This window comes from Lagopus leucura, unplaced genomic scaffold, assembly GCF_019238085.1.
Source record: "Lagopus leucura isolate 7727_CA_CO unplaced genomic scaffold, USGS_WTPT01 Super-Scaffold_100004, whole genome shotgun sequence".
NCBI lineage: Eukaryota > Metazoa > Chordata > Aves > Galliformes > Phasianidae > Lagopus > Lagopus leucura.
Genome location: NW_024962264.1, coordinates 68,776,553 through 68,804,220, shown reverse-complemented (window position 1 = coordinate 68,804,220; position 27,668 = coordinate 68,776,553). Strand labels below are relative to the sequence as shown.

Below are 27,668 nucleotides of genomic sequence, written 5' to 3'. Positions count from 1 at the left end.
CTGCAGGGGCTCACACCCCTCAGCTCACGCACGGGCAATATTCAGAGATGAACTCAAGCTCATCCTGCAGCAACAACACCCCCCAGAGTGGCAGCGGGTGCTTTGGGACTAATAATGGTATGTATCAGCGTGGAGAAGTTGGGCACCGTCATCCTCCTTCAGAAAATAAACAGATAAATGTCACTCACTGTCCAAGTGCTATCAGCACAGACGCTGTTGTCAATAAATCAGAAGTATCTAGGAACAGCTTGAACAACTTTTATTTTTTTTTTTTTTAAAGTGCTTAAAATGTAAATAACAAGCTCTCTTTATAAACATTAGTTGCAAACTATTAAAACATGAAACACACAGAACCCACCTCCCGCGTACGCGAAGTACAGGGAATCAACAACTCCAAAACCCCCAAACACTGAGCTCTCTGGTTTTGGGGTGGTTTTCCACCCCACGTTTATAACACAGCTGTTCCTTCACAGACAAGGCATATGGCTGGGTCTACATCACACTTCGGCATCCACATCCCTTCAGGTTTGTTCCAGTTTAAGGATATACCTCAGCTGCTCTTCTGTCCCATCATTTTGGGACAGAAGAGGCAGCAAAGACAAAAATCAATCACTTGGCCAGAGTTCTTAACAGCAAGAAAGCCGGTTGTGGGCTGACAACAAAAACAGAGCAGATGAGAGCAACAGTGCCCTGCAGAAAACCCAAACAGTCTGAACGTGGAAAGAGAAGGACAGATAAGGGTGGAAAAGGCAAAAGACAGAATTATTGCTGTGGCTGTGTTTAAAACAGAACCCACCAAAAGCTGCTGCTGGCCCAGGCAGCTTCCTTCACGTCCTTCTGTCTGCTCATTCTGCACAGAGCAGCGCAGCTCTGGGTGCTGCCCTGCACAGAGAGCAGTGCTGCTCACCTCCCTTTGGAAGATAATCACTAAGCATGGATTTGGAACGTAACTCGACAACATTTCCCCCAGTTATTCTTCAAAGCAGCTAAGTCCTCTGGTTACACACTCTGGCTACAGCACTGTGAGTGGTGTAAAACGCTTGCTTTACCGCAGACAATAAAAACTGGGGAGGGTGGGGAGGAACATTCTTGGAATAGTGAGGTGCAGAAACAAAGAAAAGACAAAAGCACCTTTCAGATGCCTTCTCCTAAACATTTATAGGTACCTCTGGACTTCCAAACGCTCTGACAGACATGAAACGTGATGGCAGCCTTGGCTCCCCACCACTTGCTTCTCTCCATAGCCCCGTGAGCCGCAGGCGGCAGAAGGAAGCACGTATTGCTGAAGGGATCCTGACACGGCCCTCTGGAGCTCTGAGATCAACTTGAAGATATAAAGTGCAAAACATTCAAGCTCTGGGAGAAGAGGCAGAGCCACCTAAGGCAGAGAGGGGCATACGGAGGCCGTTAGATGCAATGGAAGAGGAGGAGGAGAGACGGGGAGGTGTAGTGAGCTACAAGCACTGGCACTTGTGTGTGGGGAGCACCTGTAATGCCTGTCACTGAAACCCAAGGAAACAGCTGATTGTCAGGCAGCAGCGAGCCAGGATGGCCACTGCAGGACACACATCTCACACCAGAAATTGAAGTTCCTTTCATCTGAGACACACAGAGGGAGGAGGAACATAAAGATGCAGGTAGAGAGGTGCAAAACCCCAATTAGTTCCCTATTAGGGACAAGCACAGCTGGGAACTAATGGCTCATGGCTGCTATCTTCCAGGATAACAAATCCTCCTGTTAATATGACCGTCTGCAAGCTAGACATGACCAAATATTGTCACTAGCAGAGATGCCAAATCTCCTTTTAAGCTGATACCTCTTACTTCTGTCAGCCTCAGGCTTTGAGTGTGACCCAATAGTGCCTTTATCCAGCTGCATCTGGTCTTGTAATATCTGCCACACCTTCCCTCATTATCACCTCCTCTATCTACATCTGCCATATCATGGAGATCTCCACGCAGCACTTCTGTCAAAGACCAAAACAAATTGCCCATAGGGATGGGAAGGCTCTGCTGACTGCTTTAAAACATAGACTCACCTAGCTCAAATTAGCAGGCAAGCAGAACAGGAAGCTGGCCAAGCTGTGTCAGCTGAGAATTGAATTTCAGAGCCTTTTCTCATAGGGAACTGGCATTGTTCTATTGCAAAAGGCACAATTTCTCAGTCATGGCGTTAAGTTGAAGTAAGGAAGGAGAAAAGAACACAAAGGTTTAAAATAAATCCTGTAACTTTTGGATATCTGCAGCAGAGAGAAGATGCCCTACGTGCTGAGACAGCTCAAGTCCCACACCAGCTGATCCTCTGCCTGCACAGGCACCTTCCAGCCAAAATACTGACACAAGGACAGGTTTATATGCCCTCCCCCAGCACCTCCAAACCAGAAGCTGCGCTGTGCTGCAACGTGGCTGGGAGCAGCACCCAGCAACCCCACACCAGCACCATCTATTACATCAAGCAACACAGAGGCCTTCATACAGTCACTCCAAGGTAGCAAGAAGCAGTCAACTCCCGAGAGAGCTGGCCTAGCATTTCTAGGGGTGGGCCCAAGCTGCCAGAGACCTGATGCTGGCGTGAGGTGTGATACAATTAATTTTAGCTGTTCTGGCACTAATACTGACTTGAAAGTGATCCACGTTGATTACTGGATTGCTAGCTTTCACAGAATGTGGTTTGCATTTGTGTTTGGTGGATGTCTGACCTAACGGGACATCATGCATAGAGGTGGCTGGGCAGCCAGACATCCTTCTTTGCACACTAGCTTCGGTCTGTGTGGCGCTTTCCTGTTGCATTGATAATGACAACACAAAGTCAATTACAGGGGGCTGCCAGTGGAAAGCAATTCTTGCAGGTGCAGAAAAGAGGAAGTATAATACTGATCAGAAAATCCAGCTGTGGTTTCTGCATACAGGAGTATCTCAGGCACAGCCCACCTGGTGATGGGTTGGGTGCCGTGCAAGATCTCCTGCAGCACTGATGGTGCACAAACCATCACCGGCCCTTCTCTACGAGTTCAGTTTCGGGCTGGGTCTCTAAGGCATCATCACAACCCTGCCTGCATGCAGAGAAGGAACCAGCACAGCTCACAATCAGGCAGTGATGTTGGCTTGAGTCTTTGCAGCCTCTGACTGCAGCACTGTGGCTTTGCGTACTGCCTCTTACTGCACCAGGTACTGACACAAAGAGGAGTCAGCTGTTCAGAGCCTTCCTTTGTGGGTGCAACATACGGGGCAGGAAGGGAAGGAGGCATCCAGCAGCAGCCCCTTCCCCAGCTGCCCTGCTGAGCAGACTTACTGGACAGTAACGTGCTGGTAGACTCTTACTGAGTTTAGGCATCCCCGATTTTGTCAGCCAGTTTAACGCTGTCCATCAGCCAGAGCACACCATTTCAGAGAAGAGCCTGTGGAAGAGTGTAGGCAGAAGAGCAGCAGTAGCAGGATGAAGACAAGGGCGAGGTGCCTGGTTTCCAGCTCCCAGATGTTCATGGACCACTTAAAGCATTGGTATTGGATGAGTGCCTGAGAAGATGCTACTTGGTTATGACAGGAACCTCAGGAAGCATCTGCTTCCTGAGGAAGGCTCTGCTCCTCCCCATAGGGTGGATGACAGCCCACCACCCTACAGTTCCCTGGAGCCAGAGCTGGAATAAGCTTAGGTTGGGAAGGAGCAGATAACCATTCCTGCTTATCTCTGCGAACAGAAGCCACTGGAGAAGCCCTCTTTAAGAGGAGGGGGGAGTGCAGGGATGTTTGCAGCGTGTTTACTGGAAGTGCTTTAGGCAAGTGATGCTGGTCTCTGCCTGGAGGTTACTTGGTCTTGGCTTCCCCCAGCGGGATCTGGAGGAGCGTGGGAGACTGCTCCATGATGCGCACCAGCAGCTGGTCAATGTAGTTCTCCAGTTCCTGGATGTGCTCCTCCTTCTTACTCAGCTCCTTCTCTCTCTGCAGTAGGAGCTGGATGAGTTCATCGTGGGTCAAATGATAATACTTGGCTGATTGGTCCAACACGTTGGGATCCTGCAGCAGAAACCAAGGAGAACGTTCAGCAAGTCGAATGAAAAGCACTGCTCCCTTCACTCCTGTCAGCATTTGCAAGGTGCAGCAATACACCAAATACCAAAGCATTCAGTGTTTACTACATCTGTCGCCTCCAAATCCCACCTGATGAACCTGGAACATCCTGCATTACAGAGCAGCTTTCCCACGTGGCCACTTGGTTGCACAAAAACATGGGAGAGGGAACAACTGTCCAGACATGCAGCCACTGCAGCCTGGATGCATGGATTCCATGGAGCTAGAGGTGACCACAGAGCCCTCCCACAAAGTAGATTAATAAACAGGGTCTCCCCAAAAAGCATTTCACCAAATGTCAACAGTGAAAAGCTAAAGGCACAGAGACAACAGAACCCACTGCCATAACGAGACCTGCCATTAGCTGCTTACCCAGTCCTCCAGCCAGGATAACAGGGAAAGAACAGAATTAAGAGCTAAAAGATCCCTCACGATGAAAGCCCTGGGGAGTTTGGTCACCCTATGGCAAGACCCCATCCCACATCCTCCACCACCATTTTGTCTCCACCTCCAACCTCACGAGCAGGTGGGAAGCCAGCCCTCACCCCAGCACTTGGCTCCTACCTTTACCTTCTTTGGGTCTGTTTTCTCCAGGTGTGACGAGGGGGCCACAGGCTGAACGCTGCCCGTGGTGACTGTTTTCAGCTTCTCCAGGCCATTGCTCAGCGCTGTGGTCAGGCTGGATTTGTTCTGCTGCTTCTTCTCACTGGAGACCTCCTGCACTGCAGCACTGATGGGTTTCACCGGGTGAGGACTGAGGAGAACAAGGTTGGATAATGAATGCCCTGCTAAGCTTTAAAGCAATTGGCTGTCCCTATGGTTTTTAGGGGTTTGGGACCCACTTATCAAATTCAGTCAGCTTCACGTAGTTAAATTGTGTTTGCATTGCTCAAAAACTGCTTTCTCCACAGAGAGAAGAAACAACGCCTTGCACTGTAACCAGCCAGAGATGGGATCTGCACAGTCACAGTACCTCAGCCAAGCACGTGTCCAAGGGGCTCAAAAGCCCCATGCACATGCTGTGCTGCTCAGGCCACGCTAAGAGTGCTGTGGGTTGAAACTCCTGGCTGCCAGGAGTGCTTTTCAGCATGATGGAAAGAGAAGTGACCTGATGCTACCTTCCTGCGGGACCTGCATGCTGTACTGAAAGACCTTAAAATGTGATCAAGATCTCCACGAAGCCTTGATGCTCATCAGCTGCAGTGGGCACCCTGTGAAGGCTTCTCGTGCAGAACCACTGCAGGAGAAAGAGATGTTGTGCTCAGAGGAGCTCAGCTCTGAAGAAAAAAAGGCAAGCACAGACTCTATTCACACTCATGGACTTCAGGAATCAGTGGAAGGAAGAACACTCACTTGATCCATGAGCTGCCAGCCAGGCTGACAGATCTCTCTAAAGCCCAGCTTGTGCTGTAACCACGTGTCTGCAGTTCCTAAAGCAGAGCAGTGGCTCTGAGCCCCACTCCAAGCTGACTGGACAGAGGTAGAAGCACTGCATACGGCATCAGCCGGATGGCCCAAGTCCGAGGCTGGCATCCTTGTGCCTTGCTAGCAGTGACAGATGAGGATGTGCAACCTCCCCATCATGCTGACAGGGAGAAGTTTTCTTCATATCTAAAACAACAATGCCTCTCTCCTGCTTCCCTTTTCAGAGAGGACAGCAGTACCAACCAGCTCCGACACCCTGCGCAGGAGGCGCCCAGATGCACAGACAAAGCCCAGATGGATGCGCTGAGACACCGGACCTCCTTCCATCCACCAGCTGATGGATGCCAACTTGAAAGCAGAATTAATCACTCACACCAGCAGACTGCTCAATCCACCACTGTGCCTCCAAGTGACCGTAGATCTACGATGAAAATTCATGCCTTTGAGATGAAACATCTCCCAGATGAAGGAGGCACAGCCCCAGCACTTCTCCTTCCACCCATCTCCTGAGCAAACCTTGCTGTGTCACAGCACTGCTCCCAGTGATGCTCCCAAGGTGATTGCTGAGTGTAGTAAAAATCAGGGGGGAATTTCTCTACAGCAGCTTAGGAATTAAGTCCTTTTATCTTCCTATTAAAATGCTTCTCACAGACAGCAAGGCAACAAAGGGCAAATGCAGGGCAGATGCAGCACGCAGCACCTGGGGGCCAGCCCTGCTTGCAGAAGGGCCTTACAGAAGGAAAAGGGATGAACTATCCCCAGTCTATTTCTGGATGTGGCAAACCACTCTCTGACACTGAGCTCTCCACAAGGACTACATTCAGACTGCAAAGACTGGCACACGATTACACCTAAAACCTCATTTTGAGACAAAGACAATCCTGCTGCCCTCTCACTGCACATAGCAGTGATATGACCTCAGGACCAGCACTGCTCCCAACCCTGTCACATAAACCCACCACAGTTCATCACACACCAGCTCCTTCTTTATCTGATGGAGGAGAACAACACTTCTGCCCCAGCTAAACCTTTAAGCCTGCTCTAGGTTTGAAGCCTTTTTTCCTTCTACTTCTTTAATACCAAATCTTTTCCTACATGCCACTGGCTGTTCTAGTAGAACATGCATCTAGGAGAGTGCCGTCATGGGGACCAGAAAAATGGCCCTTCCACATGGAATCACAAAGCTGGAAATGACCTAGAAGATCATCCAGTCCAACTGTCCTCCCATCACCACTGCCACCACAAGCACTAAACCAGATCTTGTAGCTCCTCATCCAGACGCCTCCTGAACGCTGCCAGGGACAGTGACTCCACCACCTCCCTGGGCAGCCATTCCAGTGCCTGACCACTCTCTGAGAGAAACAGTTCTTCCTTATGTCTAACCTAAACCTCCTCTGGTACAACTTGCAGCCATTTCCCCGTGTGCTGTTCGTTGCCTGGGAGAAGAGGCCAAACCCCTCCTCATCACAACCTCCCTTCAGGAAGTTGTGGAATGCAGTGAGGTCTCCCCTGAGCCTCCTCTTCTCCACACTGAACAATCCCAGCTCCCTCAGCCGCTCCTCATAAGGTTTGTGCTCCAGACCCTCACCAGTTTCACTGCCCTTTTCTGGGCACATTCCAGGGCCTCAATGTCTTTTTTGCAGTGAGGAGCCCAAAACTGAACACAGTACTCGAGGTGCAGCCTCACCAGAGCTGAGTACAGGGGGATGATCACCTCCCTGCTCCTGCTGGCCACACCATTTCTAATGCAGGCCAGGATGCTGTTGTCCCTCTTGGCCACCTGGGCACACTGTGGGCTCATGTTCACAGCTGAGCATCAACCAACACCCCCAGGTCCCTTTCCTCTTCACGTTGCCTCTATGCCCCCATGACAATTACTGGCACCTCCCCAAGAGGCTCAGGTTGGATATTAGGAAAAATCTTCTCCAAAAAAGTGGTCAGGCACTGACACAGCTGCAAGGGAGTGAAGGGGGAGGTCACCATCCCTGGGGGTGTCCCAGAACTGTGGGGATGTGGCACTGAGGGATGTGGTTATGGGCACCGTGGGATGGACTGGGGTTGGACTCGGGATCTTAGAGGTCTTTTCCAACCTTAGGGATCTTATGATTTCATGATTCAGTGCCTTCCACAGATACAACAGTAACTCTTCAAAGGTCCTTGAATCCCAGCAGCAGGTATCCAAAGCATTTTCACAGGTAGAGGAACCAGAGCAGAGATGTTCCAGGACTTGTCAGACATGTAACACGACAAAGGCCAGCACTCAAATGATGATCAGCTCTTAGATCCAAGCCCACTTCCTTCCCACAAGCCAGCCAGGCCTTGGGTGGACGCACAGTCCAAGAGTAGGCATGGTGGTGACAGGCTGACAGTTGGACTTGGTCATCCTAAAGGTCTTTTCCAACCTTTAATGATTCTATGACTCTACTTACAGAGAATCCTGGGATTACACTCTGCTCATTGCCTAATTTTACCCTTTGGGATAGCAGGACACTTCTCTTTCCATGAAACATTAACAATGATCTGGCTATCCGCAGATTTTGACCAAGGTTATCTGTCAGAGAATGAATAACCCAGTTAAGAAGGATTAAAAAACCTGACTCAGTAAAAGGAATCAGAGCACACGGAGCTACCACACGCCATGCCCTAAACACTGCATTCCTACAGCAAAAGACGGACCTGGAAGGAGGAAATAAACCTTTCTTTCTTCTGACCCACCACCATAATGTTTCCTTGCCATCACCCTGGAGGTGAAGTCCCAGGGGCACCTTGGCAGAAGGGAATGGAAAATGGCTTTTTGACACCGCCCTGGTGAAACTTCTGTTTTTTGTTTTTGGCTACAGAGAGAAGAAAGTTTTTAGTACCTGGTGGTTGTTGAAAAAACAAAGAAAGAAACCAAAGCTGAATTAATGAGAAGGGAATAGCTGTGCACATGCCATGAGGGGACTCACGAGAGCATTAACAGCTGGAAGCTCTCCTGGCAGCCATGGAAGAGGCACCTATTTTGCAAGCACAGGGAAGATGATGCAGCCAAAATTTAGCACTAAATGCAATTTTGTCGCGGCTGGGTTCTCCCTGGGGCAGATCTTGGATGCGTCAAACCTTTCACCCTCGTTTAGAGCTAAGAGGGGACACCACTGGCTGTTCCCCACTGTGATCCAAGAGAGCCAAGGCTTCCAGCTGCCCAGGCAGGACTCTCAGGGAGCACAGTTACCATTCAGCATGGGAAGGTGAGGAGAGGACCTTCGGCACAGTGCAGAGCATCCTCCTCAGAGCCAGCACGGCCAGAGTTGAGGTCCCTGATCAGAGCAGAAGGGAGACAGGGTTAAGCCTCTACCAAATACACACCCTTCACACCTTCCCCGGAGAGCTCACCTGGTCGTCTGCTGGAAAAAGGGCTTCTCAGCTGGCTGTGTCTCCCTGGGCAAAACCACGAGTGCTGAAGCTTGTGTGTCACCGGACTGCGGCAAAGGGCAGGGCTGGGCTGCAGCATGGCTGGTCACGGCAGGGGAGGGGAAATCAAACTGCTCAGGGTTAGTCACAGCCACGGGGAAAGGGGTGGAGAAGGCCAAGGGCTGGCTGTCATGCAGGGAAGGATTGCCTAGCGGGTCCCCTTGGGGGTTAGTGGGCTGGAAGCCTTGTTGAAGGGCTTCCCCATGGAGCTGGGGGGAGCTGAAGCCCTGAGCGAACCTTTCAGGCAGCACAGCCTGGACGGGAAGGGTGCTTGCTGGCTTTTCCACAAAGGGATTTGCGGGGGCAATAGGGCTGACTGCCAGAGCAAAGGGATTGCCTGGGCTTGCAGCATCCTGCTCGCTCCTCTCCTCCGTTCTATCTGGCTTCCAGAATTCCGCCTTCTTGAAGTCTATCCCTGCAGGCGGCCAGCCCTGCTCTGCCCGATGGGGACAGCCCACCGCCGGCCCCTCACCCTGGTCCTGCTCCGGCGCTAACCTGTGCGGGCGGCCCAATGCCTCCTGCTCCTCCAGTGCCGTCCAGAAGGTCTCGGGTTGGCCTGAGTCCGGCCTGGGCGACACACCAAGCTCCTCAGGGCATTCCTCCTGCTCTGGGGCTATTGATGGCTCTGCGCTGAGGCTGAGCTGTGACACAGGAGACAAAGCCGGCTGACTCCAGCTCCCTGCAGCACCCGATGGGGTGAGCTCGTCTACGGAGAACCTGGAGGGGCAGGTCTCAAAGTGTTCAGCCCCATCTGTCCCATTCATCTCCGGTGGCTCTTCTCCCAAAGAAGCGTCCCCTCCGGCCTCCACGTCAGCAGCATCCTCACGCACAGCCGTGTGAGGTGCAGGGACAGCCGTGTCACTGCTCGGATGGCTCCGTGGTTGCTCCAGGCCCTCCTCACCTTCCTGCTGCTCCTCCCCACCTCGCTGCCTTGCCGTTGTGTCACTAGCATTGTTCTCATCCTCCCCTCTGCCACACACGGCCGCAAACCACCGCGGAGGTTTGGGAGGTGGCATGACCTCCTCCTTCCCTCGCACACCCGTCCACATTGTGAGGACAGCATCAGAGCCCATCTTCACATGGCCCTCGCCAGCTTCCAGCCGCATGCTGGCCTGCAGCCGGTACACCGAGCTCCTGATGTCAAACATCTCCCCGCCATCATCCTGCAGCTCCTTCCCCACGCCCGGAGCCACGGGGAAGCACCCTGCTGCCATGTCCTGCACTACCCGTGGGGGTACAGCAGCCACATTGCTGCCCGATATTGTTTCTGCTGTGTTTTCAGAGCTGAAGGTGCTTCGGGGAAGGACATGAGGAGTACTTTTTGTTTCAAAGGTGCCCTCGCCGTGGAAGGGCCGCTGCCCAAACACGCTGCCCTGGCCAATGCTCTGGGTGCTCTCAGAAGGATCGGGCGCAGTTTCGGTGGCAATGGTCATCCAGCCATTCTCCCCTACACTCGAGGTTTCCTCCTCATTACTGTCCCGTTCCTCCCCAGCACAATTATCAGCACCCAGCAGGGTGGAAGCCTCCTTTTCCCCTGGATTCCCAGACGACAGCGAGGCGGCCCAAACCATCGGTGTGCTGCTCTTCCTCCTCCTCGCCGCCGACCCTGCGGACACGGGGCTCAGCACATCCTCTATCACAGTCGCTTCCTGGGTTGTGCTCACCAGGTTTGCCCCAACATCCAAACCAGAGAAATTCGTCCAAGACCGCAGCGCTGGGGGCATTTCGCTGCTGATTTGCGGCTCGGCCTTTTCAAAGCCCTTTGTCCCCTCCTCGGGATCTGGTTCAGCTGACCGTTCCGTGGGGCTGGCGGCATCGGGATCGTCGATGAAAGCCATGCCCTCCGCTGCCACCGAAGCAAAGAAGTCCTCCTTCTTCGGGTCTGGTCTGAGCCTGCTGGTGGCAAAGGCATCGAAGGTCTCATCCCACTCTGAGAGGGGAGGAGGAGAGGCGGTGGGTTCCTCATCTGGAGGAGGAGGGTCTGTATGGGACGGAGGAGTGGTTTCGGGCACGGGGACACCAACGCTTTTGGCTGGAGATTCTCCCTCCGGATCTTTAAGTCTTAGGGAGGCAGAGGGACTGCAATCCTCAGAGGAACACAAGCTCCCAGCGACCTCTGTTGAAGCATGCGGCTCAGACGGGAAACTAGAGAAAAAGTGAGTAGGTGAAGGAGAATTTAGTACCTGGTCAGCGAGGAGGTCCTCAAAGAAGGGATTGCTCTGCAGGGAGTTGAGGAATGGGTTGGTAGGGGACAAGCATCCGGGCTGACTGTCTCCGGTAGCAGGAGGGAGGTTAGGGCTCAGCATGCGAGCAAGATGGGCTACAGCAGCAGCAGGGAATCGGGCAGGGGAGCGGGAAGGAAAATGAGAAGGAGCATCTGAGCTGGTTTCTACCTGAGGAGACACTTCCAGGCTGTGGAGGGAAGACAAAACAGTCCTCCTGGTTAATGCTGTGACAGTGCTGTAAGCATACACCACACACACCACAAACGCTTTGATTCAAAGCAATGCAATGATCAATACATACTCGTCTCTCTTGTTAGGCAGAGCAATGATTATGGAGTCAATGCATGGAAAGGGCATGCACTACAAAAAGGAAAGGGCAGCCCTTCTCCAACTGTCCTCCAAATTTCCCCTTTCTCCTTAGCAAGCCCTAAGCCTCAGGAGTCTGAGAGCTTTCTCTACCTCCTGCAGCCCAAGGACTTGGTTCAGTTCTGTGAGTTTCCCTGCACGTGAGGAGCAGCTGGGGTAAGAACACCCAAGAGTGAGCCTTCCCCAGCCCACCCTAGTGTCACACCACGTGCTGGGCTCATCAGCACAGCAGTGGCCATCCAAATCTCTGGATATCAGCCCCCTCCTGCAGATGTCTCCTCACCTTGGCCCAGGCTGGGCTCCAGTCCTTCGCTGCTTTTCCAAGAGGGACCACATTTACCTGTCTTTCTTTTGGGACCTTCTCTGCCAATGCCCGTTGCCAGACCAGGGCTGGCCATCTTACCATCGAATAACCAGGTTGGAAGGGAACCACAAGGACCACCAACCCCTGGCTCTACACAGCACCACCCAAACCCTATGGCTGAGAGCAGTACCCCAATGCTCCCTGAGCTCCAGCCGTGACCACCACCGTCTGGGTCAGACCCCTTCCCTAATACCCAGCTCCAACAGCAGCATTCCCTCCCCCTGAACCTCCTCCCCATGACTTACCCCTGCCAGCTCTGGATCATGCTTCACTTCATGGCAGGGCTTCAGAGAGACCCCACTTTAGCTTGGAGAAATGCAGACACCGATATGCCCAGTGCTGGCTGATCAAAGCTGAACTCAGAACAAATGAAGCAATTGCTTTGCCAACACGTACAGGGAGTGAGCAGCCCTCAGGCTCCAGCCTGCTTGACCCAAGTTGGAAGGGATCACAGGCAGCAGCACCAGAAGATCATGGCCATCAGCAAAGCTGCATGGACTATTTTTGCTTGTTATTACAGATGGTTTTGTCACAAAAAGATTTTTAAAGTATTTTAAAGCACAAAAATGCCACCTTGAGGCAAACATTAACAAACACCATCATCCACCTACAGCTGTGTCAGTTTTGTGCTCAGACAGCATTTGAAGGGCGTCTGTCTGTCTGTTGGTACGCAACAAACCAACTCCTCCACCCTTTCCATCTTTCCTATGACTCTCACAGTGATTTTGGGAGCTGCTGCCCCAGCTTAGGGGCCACAAACAAGACCTTGAGGCAACGCTGGGCAGCACACAATCCTGACCTACTCCTCTTTGCTCCTTGCTCGTGCTCACATTAATGGTTCAGTCCAGATTAAGAACCCTCATCCATCATTCTGCTTAAGCAGCGTTTAGAAGGAGCAACCCACGGCTGATCCAAGCAGCTCTGCTGTCTTCTAGACTGAAGTCGCTACAGAGCATTAATCAGCTTGAGGCTCCTAATGAGCGCTCACCGCTAACAACCTTGACAGCTTCCAGAAGTCTGGCTGGAGAAATTCCTACCCTAGCCCACCAGATCCCCACCTGCACAGGTGGAGGAGGAGCTCCACAGTCTCTCCAAGCCCACGCTGGGCCCATTGGTACATGGGGACGTCCCATTTGGCAGCCTGCAGCTGTCCCCCAGCCTACACACGGATGCCAGCACCCAGCAAAGCAGGCTGTGCTGTGCCTGGGGGCACAAGAGGTGTGAGCATCCATCCCTAACTGGAGGAAGCAAAGCAGAAGGGACGCAGCTTCTGGCTGTGGTGCAGCAGAACTGCAGCACCTCCATGTTGGCAGTGACACCATCCTGTAAGGCGCCAGCCTGAAGGCACAAAAGCAGAGCTCACGTCCTTCTTGATTTTAATCACCTGCCTTGATTCTCCAAGCACCACCCGCACTGTCACCACCCAACCTCTGTCCTCGGGGTGAGCATCCCCTCCTGTTTAGCACCCCTGCCCTCTCCCCCACACAAACCCACCCCCCTCAAATCCCCACTGCTTCATTCCACCAGGGATGCTGGAAGCGCTCAGCAAAGGGGCTGAGGACATTGTGCTCCTCTAGAGGGAAACCTCCGCTTGGATGGAGGATCTCTGCTGCAATGAAATGCTGACTCACCCTCCTCCTCCTCCTCCTCCTCCCAGATCCCTGCACGCAGCTCCGCCAGCCAAAATAAATAGCGGGTACCTTCCTGCCCTCATTTATTTTGCTGGCAGCACTTCACAGGCGCATTTTAGCCTCCCAGCAGAACGACGACAAAAGGGAAAAGAAAAAAAAATAAAAAAATGAAAAATATGACTGAGCAACTGCCTGATGGAAAGTCGCCTGGAAACAGCCTGTTTGATGTGGGAGGATCGAATCCGTAGCACACCGAGGTGAAGAGCTGGGGCTGATGGAAAACCCCACCCCTGCGTCCTAGGAGAGGTGGATGGGAAGACATCAGGCCAGGATTTCCATGGATAATTCAGGCATCCTATGTAAGGTCCTTCCTGGGGGACTCCAGCATGGCAGGATTTGGGGCTGGGAAGAGATCAGCATTGCAACCCAGGACATGTTTGTATGAGGTGGGAGCCTGGAAGGGCCTGGAGGTGATGTGCAAGTGGAGCTTTTCAATAGGAAATGCACAGGTCGGGTTCTTATCCTAGAAGGAACCACACTGTTTTCCATCTGTCCTCACCTCTGTCATGCACACAGCTGTCCCCTCATCTTGAACAAGATGGGGACAGGCCCTACTTTATACGGATTTGCCTCCCAAACCATACAGATAACAATAACAAAAAGAAGGCAGGTTGGATGGGGCCCTGGGCAGCCCGGTCTGGTATTAAAGGTGGAGATTGGTGGCCCTGCCTGTGGTAGAGGGGTTGGAGCTTCATGATCCTTGAGGTCCCTTCCAACCCAAGCCATTCTGTGGGAAGCAGAGGTAGGATGTGGGTACCAGATGCAACAAGCAGGCACAGGTGCTATAAGAGCCATTCTTCACCCTTGCAAGGGCAACCCTAATGGCTCCCAAGATGGATTTTAGTTTTCAGCCTCACTGCTGGCCACACAGGACCAGCAACAACCACAGCAGGCAAGTTTTATGCTTTCCTCCCCTGAAAGCAATGACAGAAGGAAAAGGCTCTAGCCTTGGAAGGGCTTTAACCTGCAAACAGGCTCTTTTTTGCCTCTTGCCAAGCATGAGATGCAGCCCCATTTTATCATCCCAACTCACGCCGGAGGCAGCGGGACCTGCGGTGCTCTGATAACATTGTAGGAAAGCCTGAAAATATGGGAAGGGATTGTTTTCGCCCCAGGCCTTGCCTCAAATAAGCCTGCTGAGCTTCTTCCTTGCACACAACCCTTAAGCATGTCACCTGAAGCACAGCAAACCCCACAGAGCCTTTCATTCAGGTCTCCAAGAGCAGACAGCACCCACCTCCCGCTCCCACCACGAATTCGGAGCTGCTCTGCTCTACAAAGCAAAGGTTAATCCATCCTCAGACCCAGAAGTTATGCGGGTAAATGAGTAGCAGCCTTGCTTCTCCTCCAGATGATAAGCAGATAAGCGCTGCTGGCTTTTCAGCAGCACGCTTGGGAGGGAATATGCATCTGATTATTGAGATACAGATTTCAGCCATCGAGATGCAATCAACCTCTCAACAGCTTCGAGCTGAATCGCTCTGTGAGGTCTCCTGGTGTAAGGGAGGAGAATGAAGTAAAAGAAGTACGAGTTCTTCATGATCAGAATGAGAAACGACGTTGGAATCGCTGGTTTGAAGGAGCTCAAGATCCACAAGATCCTAAAAATCACAGAATCCCAGAGAATTGAATGACCAAGAAAGAAAGTTCCAAAAAGAGGAACTAATGGGCATCCACCTCCCAGCCTGGGCCAACAGCTGAGCCAACAGCTTCTGCAGTGCTGCCCAAAGGTGCTCATCCACTGCTACACCAAATCCCACAGCGCTGGGGCTTAATGCTCCCCATCAGAGACTTCTCCTAATGTCTCATTCCAGTCTCCCTCGTTACACTTTCAGCTCATAACTCCCCATCTTAAAATTGCCAAGTGCAATTAAAGCCCATTCAGACGCTTAAGAAGATCCCAGAAGGATCCCCTGGGAATCTCTTCCTTCCAGAATGTATTGTTTCAAAGGAAATCCTATCCTGAGGACCAAAACACACAGCTGGTGGCTCATCCAGGCTTCTCCTTACAAAATAGAAGAGCTGTATGGAGAAGCCTGCAAAGAGGCATCCAAAAAGCAGAGCCTAAGCAAACCTTGGGTACTCTGACGACCCTGAAACTTTGTGGGTGAAGGCAGTGACTCTGTTGGCTCACATCTGAGCACCTTACAAGCAGCACAGCTCACACACGGATCCCATTACGTAGAAGAAGCCTGAAAGACCTCTTCGTTAAAGAAGGCTTAGGCTGAATGAAAATCCTTCTGCTTCATAAATTAGGTTAAAGTCAGCCCAGATGAGGAAATCCCTACAACAAAAGAACCTTCTGGATCCAGGCAGACTGCTGGCTCTTACAGCCTCATGTTCTCCCTCTCCCTGAGCAATGAAACCCTGCACTGCACTCCTGGTGAGCGCCTGGATCGCAGCACAGCCCATTCCCACTGCACAGCAAGGCACGTGGAGCTGCACCTCTGCACAGGGATACACCTCCCCTTCACGAGCCATGGATGAGCACAGCGGGTTTGGGAGGATCCAGGAAGAAGCACCCTCCCTTTCACAAGGGCAGGGTCGAGGAGGCATTTCCCCTGCTCTCATCTCATCTGGGCAGCACTGGGCAGCTGGAGAACAGCTGGGTGCCCACAGCCCCATTTCACTGACCTGGGTTTCTGGGGGGAGTCTTTGGGCTCCTTGGAACCAAACCAGCCTCCAGCCTTGCTCCTGTCATCTCCCACTGCTGCAGGGCCGTGCGAGGCTCCGGTTTTCTCCCCCTGGCCCCTGCTCCCCGCATCACTCTTGTGGAACAGCCCGCCCTTTGTTTTCTTCTCTTCTTTCCTCATTTCCTCGGGTTGCTTCTCCTTCATCACCTCTGCAGAGAAGACCATGGGTGTTGCCACCTGGGTCGGCTTGTTCTCCAGGCGGCTGTTTTCTTCCATCCTGGCTCTGCCCAGGTGGTTGCTGAGGGTCACGGCTTTGGTGGACACCTTGAGCTCTTCCTGCAAAACCAAGCTGGGAGGAGAGGGGATGAATCTCATCTCGTCCCTTTGCTGCGTCCTCTCCAAGCTGCCGGCCCCCCAGGGCACCTCGTGGGGGTCAGCGTGGATCGGGATGAAGCCAAAACCCTCCTCTGGCCTTTTGGGGACAGGCAGCGGAGTGGAGCCCTGCGGGGTGGGCACGGGGCTCCTCAGGGTGGGCTCATCACTGTACACGTGGCTCCCATTGATGCAGAGGGAGGAGCGGGACACGGGATCTGTCTTTGGCTTCAGGCTGTGGATTGCTTTTGGCTCCAGGACAGGGCTGACCTGGGAGACGTCGTCACTGAATGCTCTCTTGTGGGTCAGCTTCGGAGAAGGTAAAAAATCCTTCACTGCAGGGAGAAAGCACAAGGCTGGGTGAGGCCAGCTGTGTAATGGGCACAGCAAGCTTCACCTACTAAAAAACACTGATGAGAGCTGCAGAATTACACCAGCCTTTCCCCTCCCAGGCTCTACTCAACTATAATTAAATTCAGAGGGAGATAAAGCACAGGTCATAAAGCACGTGGCTCTACAAGGCCGTACATCTCCCCAAGCACATCTCTTCAAGATCCAGAAAGCAGTAAGGTGAAAACCACTGTCAGACAGGGTCTGAGGGCTACAATGAACGCAGGGATCTGGCCAAAAGAAGCCGAAAATCACAGACAGGCCCTTGGGCTGCTGTGTGGTGCAGTAAGGAAGGTCCGTGCCATTCCTCCCTCTTCTCTCTCCTGATGAAGTTTTCAGCAGATCCCAGCACTCGGTACCCTGGGACTCCCACCCCATCCGGGAATTGGCAGTCTCCAGCCAATTAAACCATGTAATGATAGATTTTGTTTTCAAGGGACGGCGAGAATTAATTCTTGACAAGAGCCTTTTTTGTTTGCAAATCATCGCTCTGCCAGCGCCAAGAGCTGGGATTGCTTTAATCACCAGCAAGCAGTCCCTGCTCCAGCTCTGCCCCTGCCCCAGCTCTGCTCCCGAGCCGGAGGCGGCTCATTAGGCACAAGGAGCTGCTCTTTGCCACCTGCTCTTGTAGAGCAGAGGAGAAACAGCCCCGAGTCACCCCTACACCCCACGGTGGTGCAAAGCAGCCAAGCGGGGCCGTCTGCACGCAGCCTTGGCATTCCAAGCCAAATCTTGGATGTTTTCCCCCCGTTCTTGGCAGGCAGGCAGATCTCAGAGGGTTCGTGTAGGACACCGCCTCTTAGGTAAGCAATCAGTGAAGCAATTTGCAAGAGAGCCCCCACAACCCCTTCAAAATAAAAGAAAGGTCAAACGGGTGGGATTAACGCCACCATCCTCTTACCGGAGCGCTCCGTGGACAGACTGCTGTGTCTGCTGGGGGACCTGGTTACCTCAGGGCCGCTGGTGGCCATGCCCAGGCTGGCTGATGAGACGGTGCTGTCGGATCCCAGCGAGGTGTTGGACTGTGTTAGGGACGACTTGCGCAGCTTGTTCTTCAGGAAGAAGCCCTTCACTTTGGACTTCTTGCCGCCAACGTCGTAATCGTCCTCCATGTCGAGCGCGCCCACGCTGCTGGGGATGATGGCAGAGGCCGACTCCAGGTCGTACTTCTTCTTGCCCTTCATCTTGTCCTTCAGCTTGCCGAAGGGTGACCGCGGTTTGTCCTTCATGGACAGGTCGAACATGCTGGCCGTGAGGTTGTTGCGTGTGAACTGGATGCTCACCTGGATCTCACCACGTTCCTTCTCCTTCTTGCCGGGCTTGGAGTGCAGCTTGTGCCACCTGAAGACAGAGAAAAGATGAGGAGAGGGCTCTCCATCAGTGCTTTGTGATGGGTTTTGCAATATTTAAGAGCCGGTGAGTCAGAATCCAGCCTCCCATATGGGAGTCTGCACTGTCATAGCAAAGGAGCTCAATAGTTGGATATTAGGAAATATTTGATTTCAGGTTAATTGGAAACAATTTCTTCTCAGGCATTGGAACAGGCTGCTCAGGGAGCTGGAGGAGTCAGCATCCCTGGAGGTGTGGATAAGTGGCACTCAGGGACATAGCTGGTGAGCACTGTGGGGATGGACTGATGATTGGACCTGATGAACTTAGAGGCCACTTCCAACCCTAATGAATCCATGGTATTCATTAAAACAACAATTCCAGTGATGGCAGAGGATCACAGAATCACACAACGGTTGGGTTGAGAAGGGACTCCAAAGCCCCACAGCCCCACTCCTGCCATGGACTGGGTGCTCCCCCCAGATCAGGCTGCCCATGGTCCCATCCATGGCCTTGGGCACCTCCAGGGATCCACAACTCAAAGGACACCCGGGCACAGAGCCGTGCTGTGGGATGGCAGAGGGCTGTTGCCTGTTGCTAGCTGAAACAAATGGTGCAAAGGAAAGCAAGAAACACCCAGAGGAACTCATTTCTACACTCCACTTCCCTAATTCCCCACAGCAACAGGTTCAGATGGGGCAGCACAACGCTGGGCCAGAAGGGAAGCATCTCTTCCTGAAATAACCGCCTCGCACCGCAGACCCAGCACCCTTCCCCTCGCAGGATAGGATGAGCTCCCTGGGGCCCCAGATAACAGCACTGTGAATTATCAGCAGGCTGCAAAACAACATGGAGACCTGCTTGGTCTAAGCCAAGATTTCCACCCAGAATGTCAGAGCAGGGCAGGGTGAGACAGCTCCGATGGCCCCAACACCCAGCCTGGGGATCTGCAACAACAACAGGAGCAGGAAGGCATTTTTAGAGGTGTTCTAATAATTTCCAACTGATTTCCCAACCACTAAAAAAATCCTCGCCGTGTTTTAGGCTGTTAAAAGAGTTTGCTTAGAAGAGCAAAGTCACCAGAAAGGAAAAAACAAGGGGAGGAAAATGTGAAGCGTTGGAGACGGGTGTAACCCTGCTGAAATCATAGGAGCGAGGAGGAAATCCAAACCACGTCCTCAATTCCCCATTCAGGAGCCACTGAGGAGTGCCCATGACTTTGCTGGGCACAGGCTTTGAGCCCATTCTGTCCACCCTCACAAATGGGGAACAATTCTCAGCACCCCAGTGCTTGAAAAATCAGAGAATGGTTTGGGTTGGAAAGGACCTCAAAGATTTCCTGGTTCCAGGAATGCAGGAAGATAAGGAAAAAGCAGATTTGTGGCTGACTCCTGGAATGGGAGAAAACCTCACAAGCAGGTTTTGTATCTGACATCATCACCCCATGGGGAAAATAGAGAGGGAGAGCTTGGGATGAATTAACATGGGGAAAGGCATCTGAGGATGAGGAGATGTAAAACCCCATCTCACATGGACACGCTCGCAGCATCCCCCACTTACCACACTGCACTCATTACAATTAATTTGGCTGCTCGGTAATGATGCCTTCAAATGAACAAGCTCTAAACCTGCTCTGCTTCTAAAAGTGTCCATTCCAGAACAGCTTCTGCCCAGGCTGGCACTGGATAAAGGAGCTGCGTGGGGTTCCCAGCACCCAACAGGTCAGGACTGCACCCCAAAAAAGGGAGATGTGCTATTTTTAGGCAGGGCTCAAAGTTCATGGGATGAGTATTTGGGTGGATCATGTCTCTCCACGTTTCATGGCTGCTGTTATTTTCATTTAAATCAATTCCAGTGGAGCTACAAATGCACCCAGAGCAGGATCGGGATGGGTTTAAAGAAGAACACAAGCTGCTGATGGGCCTGTTTGCTCTTATGCCCACCCCAAGAGGGATTTCATAGAATTATCGTGGTTGGAAAAGACCTCCAAGATTTGCAGAGGGGAGGAGGAGTTGTGGATGCTCCATCCCTGGAGGGACTCAAGGCCAGGCTGGATGGGCTTTGGGCACCTGGTCCATGGGAGGAGTCCATGCCCACGGTTGGAACTGGATGGGCTTTAAGGTCCCCAACCCAACCCGTGCTGTGATTCTACACGGAGGGAGCTGGGATGGCTCAGTCTGGAGAAGAGGAGGCTCAGAGGGGACATCAGAGCTCCCTGGAAGGAGGTGAATGGCTTCATCCTTGCACAAGGGGAGAGCCAGGTTGGGAATCAGGAAACATTTATTGTCCAGAAGAGCAGGCAGGCAGTGGCACAGCTGCCCAGGAGTGGTGAGGTCACCATCCCTGGAGGTGCTCCAGAACTGTGGGGCTGTGGCACTGAGGGTCAGCGGGCACGGTGAGATGGGTTGGGGATCTCAGAGGCCTTCTCCAACCTTAATGATTCTATGCAAAATTAAAAGGGGCACCACAATGGCTATGGAGACACCCAGCTCCCGTGGCATGCATGGGAGGAGGCAGCAGCCTGCCCAGCACAGGGCTGAGAGAGGAAATCACAAACAGAACTCCACGCAGATGCCCCACAAAGGGGAAACAGTTGGGGCCCCGCCGGGCTCTCGGGAAGCCAAACAAGCCAACACCAAACTCCCATCAGCATCGCCTGTGTGCTCACATGGGTCCCCACCATCCAGCACGGCTAAAACCCCTTCCTTATGCAAAGGCTCTGCTCCACTCCCACTCACCTCCACCAAGAGACAAGGAGAGCTGCCAAAAGGCAGCAGGAGCACAGTGCTATTTTCTGCTGCTGCTGCTGAGATCAATGGGAGCGGAGCGCAAAGCGCTGCCGTGGCTCGAGGCCCCCGCAGGGCACGCGTTTCCCCCCCATCTGCTGGCAGAAAGTGCTGAGCAAAGGGAAAACACACCCTGGGGTGGAAATGGGAGCGGAGGAGACAACGGGACACGGAGCCGTCCCTTAATGCAAAGGCAAAGCTGACTGTGGAGAAGAGATCCCACAGAGCCCCACGTCTCCTGTCCCTTCTGCACCCCCATCGGCACCAAACCACGCGCTGAGCCGAAGCGCCCAACCCATCGCCATCCCCTTGGGTACCTCCAGCAATGCCTTCCCAGTTTCTCTCCCAGACTGGACCCGGTGCTTTGCTAGCAGCAGGCTGCACAGAGCTTCCTGGGGTGCCGGAGCCACTCAGTAAGGCGCAGCTTTAGGGATGCACTTGGGGTTCACCTGGAATGAAGCAGGAGCGCTCCTGCCTGAGCTGCAGCTCAGAGCAAGGGACAGACAGAACCCTCTCCGCCTCTCATTTACTGCTGAATCACCCTGCAACAAGCTCAGCCCTGCTAATGAGAGGTCTTTAATTAGTGACAACTTCAACAGAGAGCCAGGGATGGGCAGGTGAGGAAGAGGAAACCCAGGGAAACCCCAAACGTCTGCAGAAAAAGACACCATTGGGGCCATAAGGGGAACGGCACGGAGGCATGGAGGAAGCTCCATATCAAGAAGAGAAGCAAAGGGTGGAAAACAGCACAGCCCCCTGGGCTCGCAGTCTGATCTTGTTTTGATGCAGCTTCCCCCACTGGTGCCGGGAAGCTTTTCTGCTGCGTCGGTTCCTTTGGTGTTGGTTTTGGACAGGCTGCTCTGCACGGCGATCCCTGTGAGCTGCTCAAAGCACAGCTTGAAAATAAACATGGGCTGAAGGAAGGAAGGGAACTCGGGAGACTGAATTCAGCCCGACAAATGGTCCTCTAAGAGGCCTCAAAGCTTCCACTCCAGCCCCGTGTCGGTGGGCTGAGGGTGCAGGGTGGCACGGAGGGGACAAAGACAGGAGCAAGGCAGGCTCCAGGGCTGGAGAAGAGCTATCAGCAGCGCTGGCATGAGGACAACCACGGGCAGCTTCACTGCAAATCAGCTTAAAGAGATGAGATGAAAGGTTTTCCCCCCATCAGAATCACAGAGGTTGATGAAGACCTCTAAGATCACCGACCCCAACCACCAACCCCTCACCACTGTGCCCACTAACCACATCCCTCAGTGTCACATTGACCCCAGGAAGAGGACGGGCAGAGAGATTCAAGGAGCTGTAAAATGGAGCATGAAACATTTATGAATGAAGAGAATAACAGCAAGAGACAGCAGAGCCCTCGTTAACTGCTTATGCTCCAGAGCTCCCACGGTTTGCAAATCCAAGCAGTAGATGAGCCAAAAAACCACTGTGCCCACGATCACCATACGCCCTGACCTGTTCTGCCAGCCTCAAACGCATAAAGAAAAGGAGAAAATGAGGCCCAGCTTGGTGGGATGCAAAGCATGGGTGACGGCACAGGGCTGCTCGGCAGGTTTCCCTGCTGCAATGGCTGAGCAGGAGGTGGAAATGGGTGCAGAGAAGAGCATGATTTGCTGTAAATCCTCTTCTAAAGAGAAGGGCTGGCAGGCAGAACCAAGCAACTCAAAGCACCCCAGGCTCAGGAACTGAGGGAGCAGCTCAGACGAGAAGAAACTCCAACCCCACATCCCTGCTGCAAAGTCCTGATGAAGAAAGCCAACCCTCATGGTTGCTTGCACGTATCTGTAGGCCCCAACAAGACATGGGGAGCAACAAGAGACACCAGCAAAGGTTTTAAAGCTGCTTTCACTCAGCAGAAATGTGCAGGAAAGGATTTGAGGACTTTTTGGACTCCTCTTGCCTAGAAAACCCCATGCAACAGTGGTACACAGACCACAACCCACAGCAGCAGAGCACTCAGTGATGGTGACAAAGAACGTGTACGGTGTTTTTGGGGCCTCCTATGGGTTTTTCCTGTAGCTGCCAGGGGAAAACCACTGCTGGAGGCAGGGAGAGCTCTACAGATGAGCGCGAAGTGGAGGAAGGAGACTGTGCCTGCAGTTCTTTGGCTGTCAGGGGACAGAGGGACCCTGGGAGGGCCACCAAGAGTCCAGAGCCAACGTGCCAGTCTTCACCCAGGTTGGGGGTTCCACCTGCATCAATATCTTTAAAGAAAGAAAACAAAACAGAACAAAACACAACCTGAGCTTGAAGAGAGCTCACACCCCAGCACCTGCAGCTCTAACGTGCTACGTGGTCAACAGGGCTGGGCGTGGGAATGGAGGTGGGCAAAGGACATCCAGCCCAGAGCAGAACAGGGCAATGAAGCTCCTGAATTTGCCAGGGAGATGGCAGGGTCACCGTCCCTGGAGGTGTTCCAGAACCATGGGGATGTGGCACTGAGAGATGTGGTCAGTGGGCACGGTGGGATGGATTGCGGTTGGGCTTGGAGATCTTAGAGGCCTTCTCCAGCCTTCATGCTTCCCTGATTCTAAATCCAATCAGGGTGAGAAGGGGCAGCCTGGGTAGCAGCCCAACCCAAGCAGTGGGGCACGAACCCCCCTCCTTCCATCGCCCTGAGGCATTTCAACACAGCACAGCACTTCCTGTGTTGGCCAAGCGGCCGTGCACCGAGATGCAGCAACCCCTCAGAGAACCAAAATAAGGATTTCATCACAGCCTGCCACACCTGAGCAGATCCCATTACCCTCAGCCAACCCAAGACCCCACTTTCACATTTCTCACCTCCCAGACCTTCTTCAAGGCCAGGACCTACAGCTGGGGATGGACAGACTGCGATGGAACCTCAGTGTGGATTTGGGGACTGTCCCTTGCCCCCAAGTGGGGTTGCCTTAAGGTCCCCATCTGTTGAGCAGCACACAGGACCACGGACAGAGGTGACAGACCCCATGCAGGTCTCCTCCACCACCCCAAATCCATCCCAAATTCACAGCAAGGTCCAACCTGCATTGGCTCGATGGCTTTGACCAAAGATGTTGGCAACCAGAGGAAAGGTGGGTGCCACCCAGGCACAGAGAAAGGGCTGGAGGGGACCTGTTTGTCCAAAACACGGATACAAATGATAAAAGCCAACTACTCCCCTCGGAGAGCATCCCAACCTGCAGGCACCCACCAGCCAAAAATCCACACCATCACAGCCAACGCAGGAAAAGCTCAACAGGGTTAAAGCCACGACTTAAAAATAAAAGCACTGCAAGTCACGGCTGCTGCCGCATTGCCAACCCGAAGCTTTCTAGCTTGGGTTAAGCCCAAGGATACCAAAAAAGGCCAGGAGACACCCAAAAAGGCCACGAGAGCCCTCTTAGGCAAAACCAAGAGCTGACTTCTCCCCTCCCAGACAAACATGTTGCCATTCAGCTGATAAATGCTGCCAGACGCACCCAGCCTCACTCCGTGACACGGGGCCAAGTTGGACGGCGCATTTTCCGCTGAGCTGAAAACACGAAGAAAAAGCACTGCTGACAAAGTTTCCACCCAACAAAAATCAGCAGTGAAACGAGAGCAAGGTCACCACGCTGACAACCAAGGCCTGCTTTGTTGCTTTCTATTTTTGTATTATTTTTTTTCCTCCTCTCCTCTGGGCTGCGTTCAAGCTGGCAGCAGCTTTGTGCCTCCAAGCAAGGGATGCAGACGGGGCCCTGCAAACAAAGGGGTGCAAGAAAGACCCCCCCTTAGCACCCAAACCCAGAAGCACTGCAGCCCCAAAGCTGCAGCATTGACAAGCGGCCCATTTTTGGGGATATCTGCCCAAATCCCAGCTGTGCCAACGTGGGACGCAGCCTGCGAGCTCCTCGCACCCCAAAACCCTGCAGCCACTCTCCACGCACAGCCTGGCTGCAGGGAGCCACGGTGCTGCTCTGCATTAGGGCAGAACTGAAGATCTGGAGCTCGTTTTCCAGCCAGGGTTAATAGAAATCAAAGCAAAATTAATGCCGGGGGGAACAGCCATGTGGCAGCCCCCAGGGCTGTCCCCTCAATTCCCATTTTGGGGCTGGGAAGAGTGGGTTGCAGATGGGAAAAAGTCAGGGGAAAGCACGCAATCCACAAACCCATGGCACAGCATTACGGGGGGACAGAGCCCACGGGGCCTTTTTTGGGGTACAGAGGGTCCCCATGATGCCTTGTTCTCTGTGACACTCTTATTGGGGCACACAAGGGCCCCACGATGCCCCATTCCCTGCGATACACTTCTGGGACCATGCATGGACCCTCTAAGACCTCCACCTTTTGCAGCCCCCCTCATGGGACACACATGGACTTCATGACAGCCTTAGGAGGGCCCCACATCAAAGAACCCTGTGACACCCATCTCCTTTTTGGGGCACGCAAGGACTCTGTGATGTCCTATTCCTTGTGAAGCCATGCATGGATCCTGTGACCCCTCATCTCCCTTCCAGGAGCCCAAATGGACCCAATGACACTCAATCTTTTGCAACTCCCTTCCTGGAAGCACGAAGAGATCTCACACAGACCCAGTGACATCCTATTCCCTATGACACCCACTGGGGCTCTATGGCCCCCATGACACCCTATATCCTACAAATGCCTTTTTGGGGCACAATGAGGCCCCATGGAACCCTACTCTTTGCGACACCCTTCTGGGGCCATACATAGACTCAATAACAACCCATCTCCTACAGTTCCCCTCTTGGTGCACAAAGAGACCTCATGACATCTTATCCTCTCTGACAGCCTTACAAGGGCCCACACGAACCCCACAACACCTCATCTCCTTTTTTGGGGCAGAAAAGGACCTCACGGTGCCATATTCCCTGTGACACCCTTCAGGGACCACGCATGGAGCCTGTGACACCCCACCTCCTACAAGTGCCCTTTTCTGGGCCCAGGTGAATCCCATGACAGCCCACCTCCTGCAATCCCCTCCTTGGGGTATGAAGACACCCCTGTTTCCTATGACATCTTTATGAGGGCCCACGCAGACCCCACGACACCCCATATCCTTCCAGAGCCACATAAGGGCTCCATTACGTCCCATTCCCTGTGATATCCAATGAACGGACCCTGTGACACCCCATCTCACACAAACACCTTCCCAGAGCACGGAATCCTATAGAACATCATAGAACCACAGGATCCTCAATGCCTCCAACCCCTTCTCGTGATCCACACAGACCCAATGACACCCTATTCCCAATGACAGCCCGACAGACCCCACATCCCGAGGCACACAATAACTCCACGACCCCCAATTCCCCGTGACAGCCTCACACAGACCCCCCCCTCCCCCAGACACCCTCTCGGGGGCCCACGGAGCCCCTTTACGGCTCACGGAGCCGCTCCGCCCCGCTCACCTCTCCTCGGCCGCCCTGCCCTGCAGCCCCGCAGCCCGCAGCGGTACCCGGGCCATGCCCAGAAAGCGGTCCATGCCCACCAGGGCGCGGTGCATAACGGTGAGCAGCAACGCGGCCTCAGCCCCGGGCTCGGTGGGCGGCAGCTCGAAGGCGCATTCCTCCTTCCATTCGGGGCAGCCGCCGCTTTTCTCGGCCACCGAAGTGCAGTACTTCTCTCGGCCCAGCTGGATGATGGTATACGCGTCGCTGCTGCCCGCTTTGCCCCCACCGCCGCCGCCGCCCTTACAGCGCAGCCCCCGGGCCCGGACCACCGTCACCTGCACGTGGGTGGGCAGCCAAGCCGGGGGGCCGTCGGCGGGCAGCGCGGCGGCGCGGAGCAGCGCCATGGCTGGGAAGGGACAGAGAGCGGCCGGACCGGGCCGAGCTTCAAATCCGCACCGCTCCGCTCCGCTGCGCTGCCGCAGCCGGGCCGCAACGCGACCGCCGCACGTCCCGCCCCGCCCCGCCCCGCGGCAGGCCACGCCCATAAAGCCACGCCCACCAAAACGGCCCTCCGAACCCCGCGCCCTTCATGGCCGAAGCCATGCGGCCTCGTTCTAAAAGCCCCCCATAAGCCACGCCCCCAGTGTAAACAAGCCACTCCCCCTTGCTATAAGCCACGCCTCCTCTTAATCCACGTCCCCATTTGCCGTCATTCTAAACGACGTCCCTTTGCGTAAGCCACGCCCCCTCGACTAGAAAGCCACGCCCTCTCCTCCAAAGCCACGCCCCCTCCGCTCTGCACGCTGCCCGCTGCACTGCGCAGAGCTGTGAAGGAACGCGCCGGGCTTTGCAAGCAGCCAGCTGTCCTGCGCTGCGTTCTGTTGCATCGTGCTGCACGTGCACCCGTGCTGTGAATGCAGTGTGATGTGCACGGGGCTGTGCGTGCATCACGCTGTGCATGCACGAGGCTCTGCACCGTGCTGCGGGCACCCCGTGCTGTGCGTGCGCCTGCTATACGTGCACCAGGCTGCTCTGCAGTGTGCTATGCACGCGCTGTGCTGTGCGCAGAACGGTGCGTTTGCATCTCTTTGTGCACCGTGCTGTGCTGCGTCAGGTTGTGCGTGCACCTGTTTGTTCACCAAGCTGTGCAAGCACCACGCTGTCCTGCACCGTGCTGTGCGTGCGCCATGCCGTGCAAAAGATTCCAGC

The 27,668-nt window shown here is 53.7% G+C and overlaps 1 protein-coding gene across 4 annotated transcripts; it reads right to left on the bottom strand.

Annotated features, from left to right (window-relative positions):
- Positions 1-238: 238 nt before the first annotated feature.
- Positions 239-26,951, bottom strand: RAB11FIP5 (RAB11 family interacting protein 5). 4 transcript variants are annotated; one of them, XM_042870930.1, is made up of 7 exons: positions 26,478-26,951; positions 17,886-18,325; positions 16,224-16,929; positions 9,439-11,088; positions 8,866-8,985; positions 4,633-4,822; positions 239-4,014 (listed from the first exon to the last, which is right to left on the bottom strand). In XM_042870930.1, exons 1-7 carry the CDS (start codon positions 26,861-26,863, stop codon positions 3,805-3,807), a joined length of 3,702 nt encoding a protein of 1,233 aa, XP_042726864.1. In that variant the 5' UTR covers positions 26,864-26,951; the 3' UTR covers positions 239-3,804. The 4 variants fall into 4 exon arrangements, with proteins under 4 accessions (XP_042726864.1, XP_042726865.1, XP_042726866.1 ...); XM_042870931.1 differs by having other exon boundaries at positions 4,639-4,822; XM_042870932.1 differs by lacking the exon at positions 8,866-8,985.
- Between the last annotated feature and the right edge of the window lie 717 nt (positions 26,952-27,668).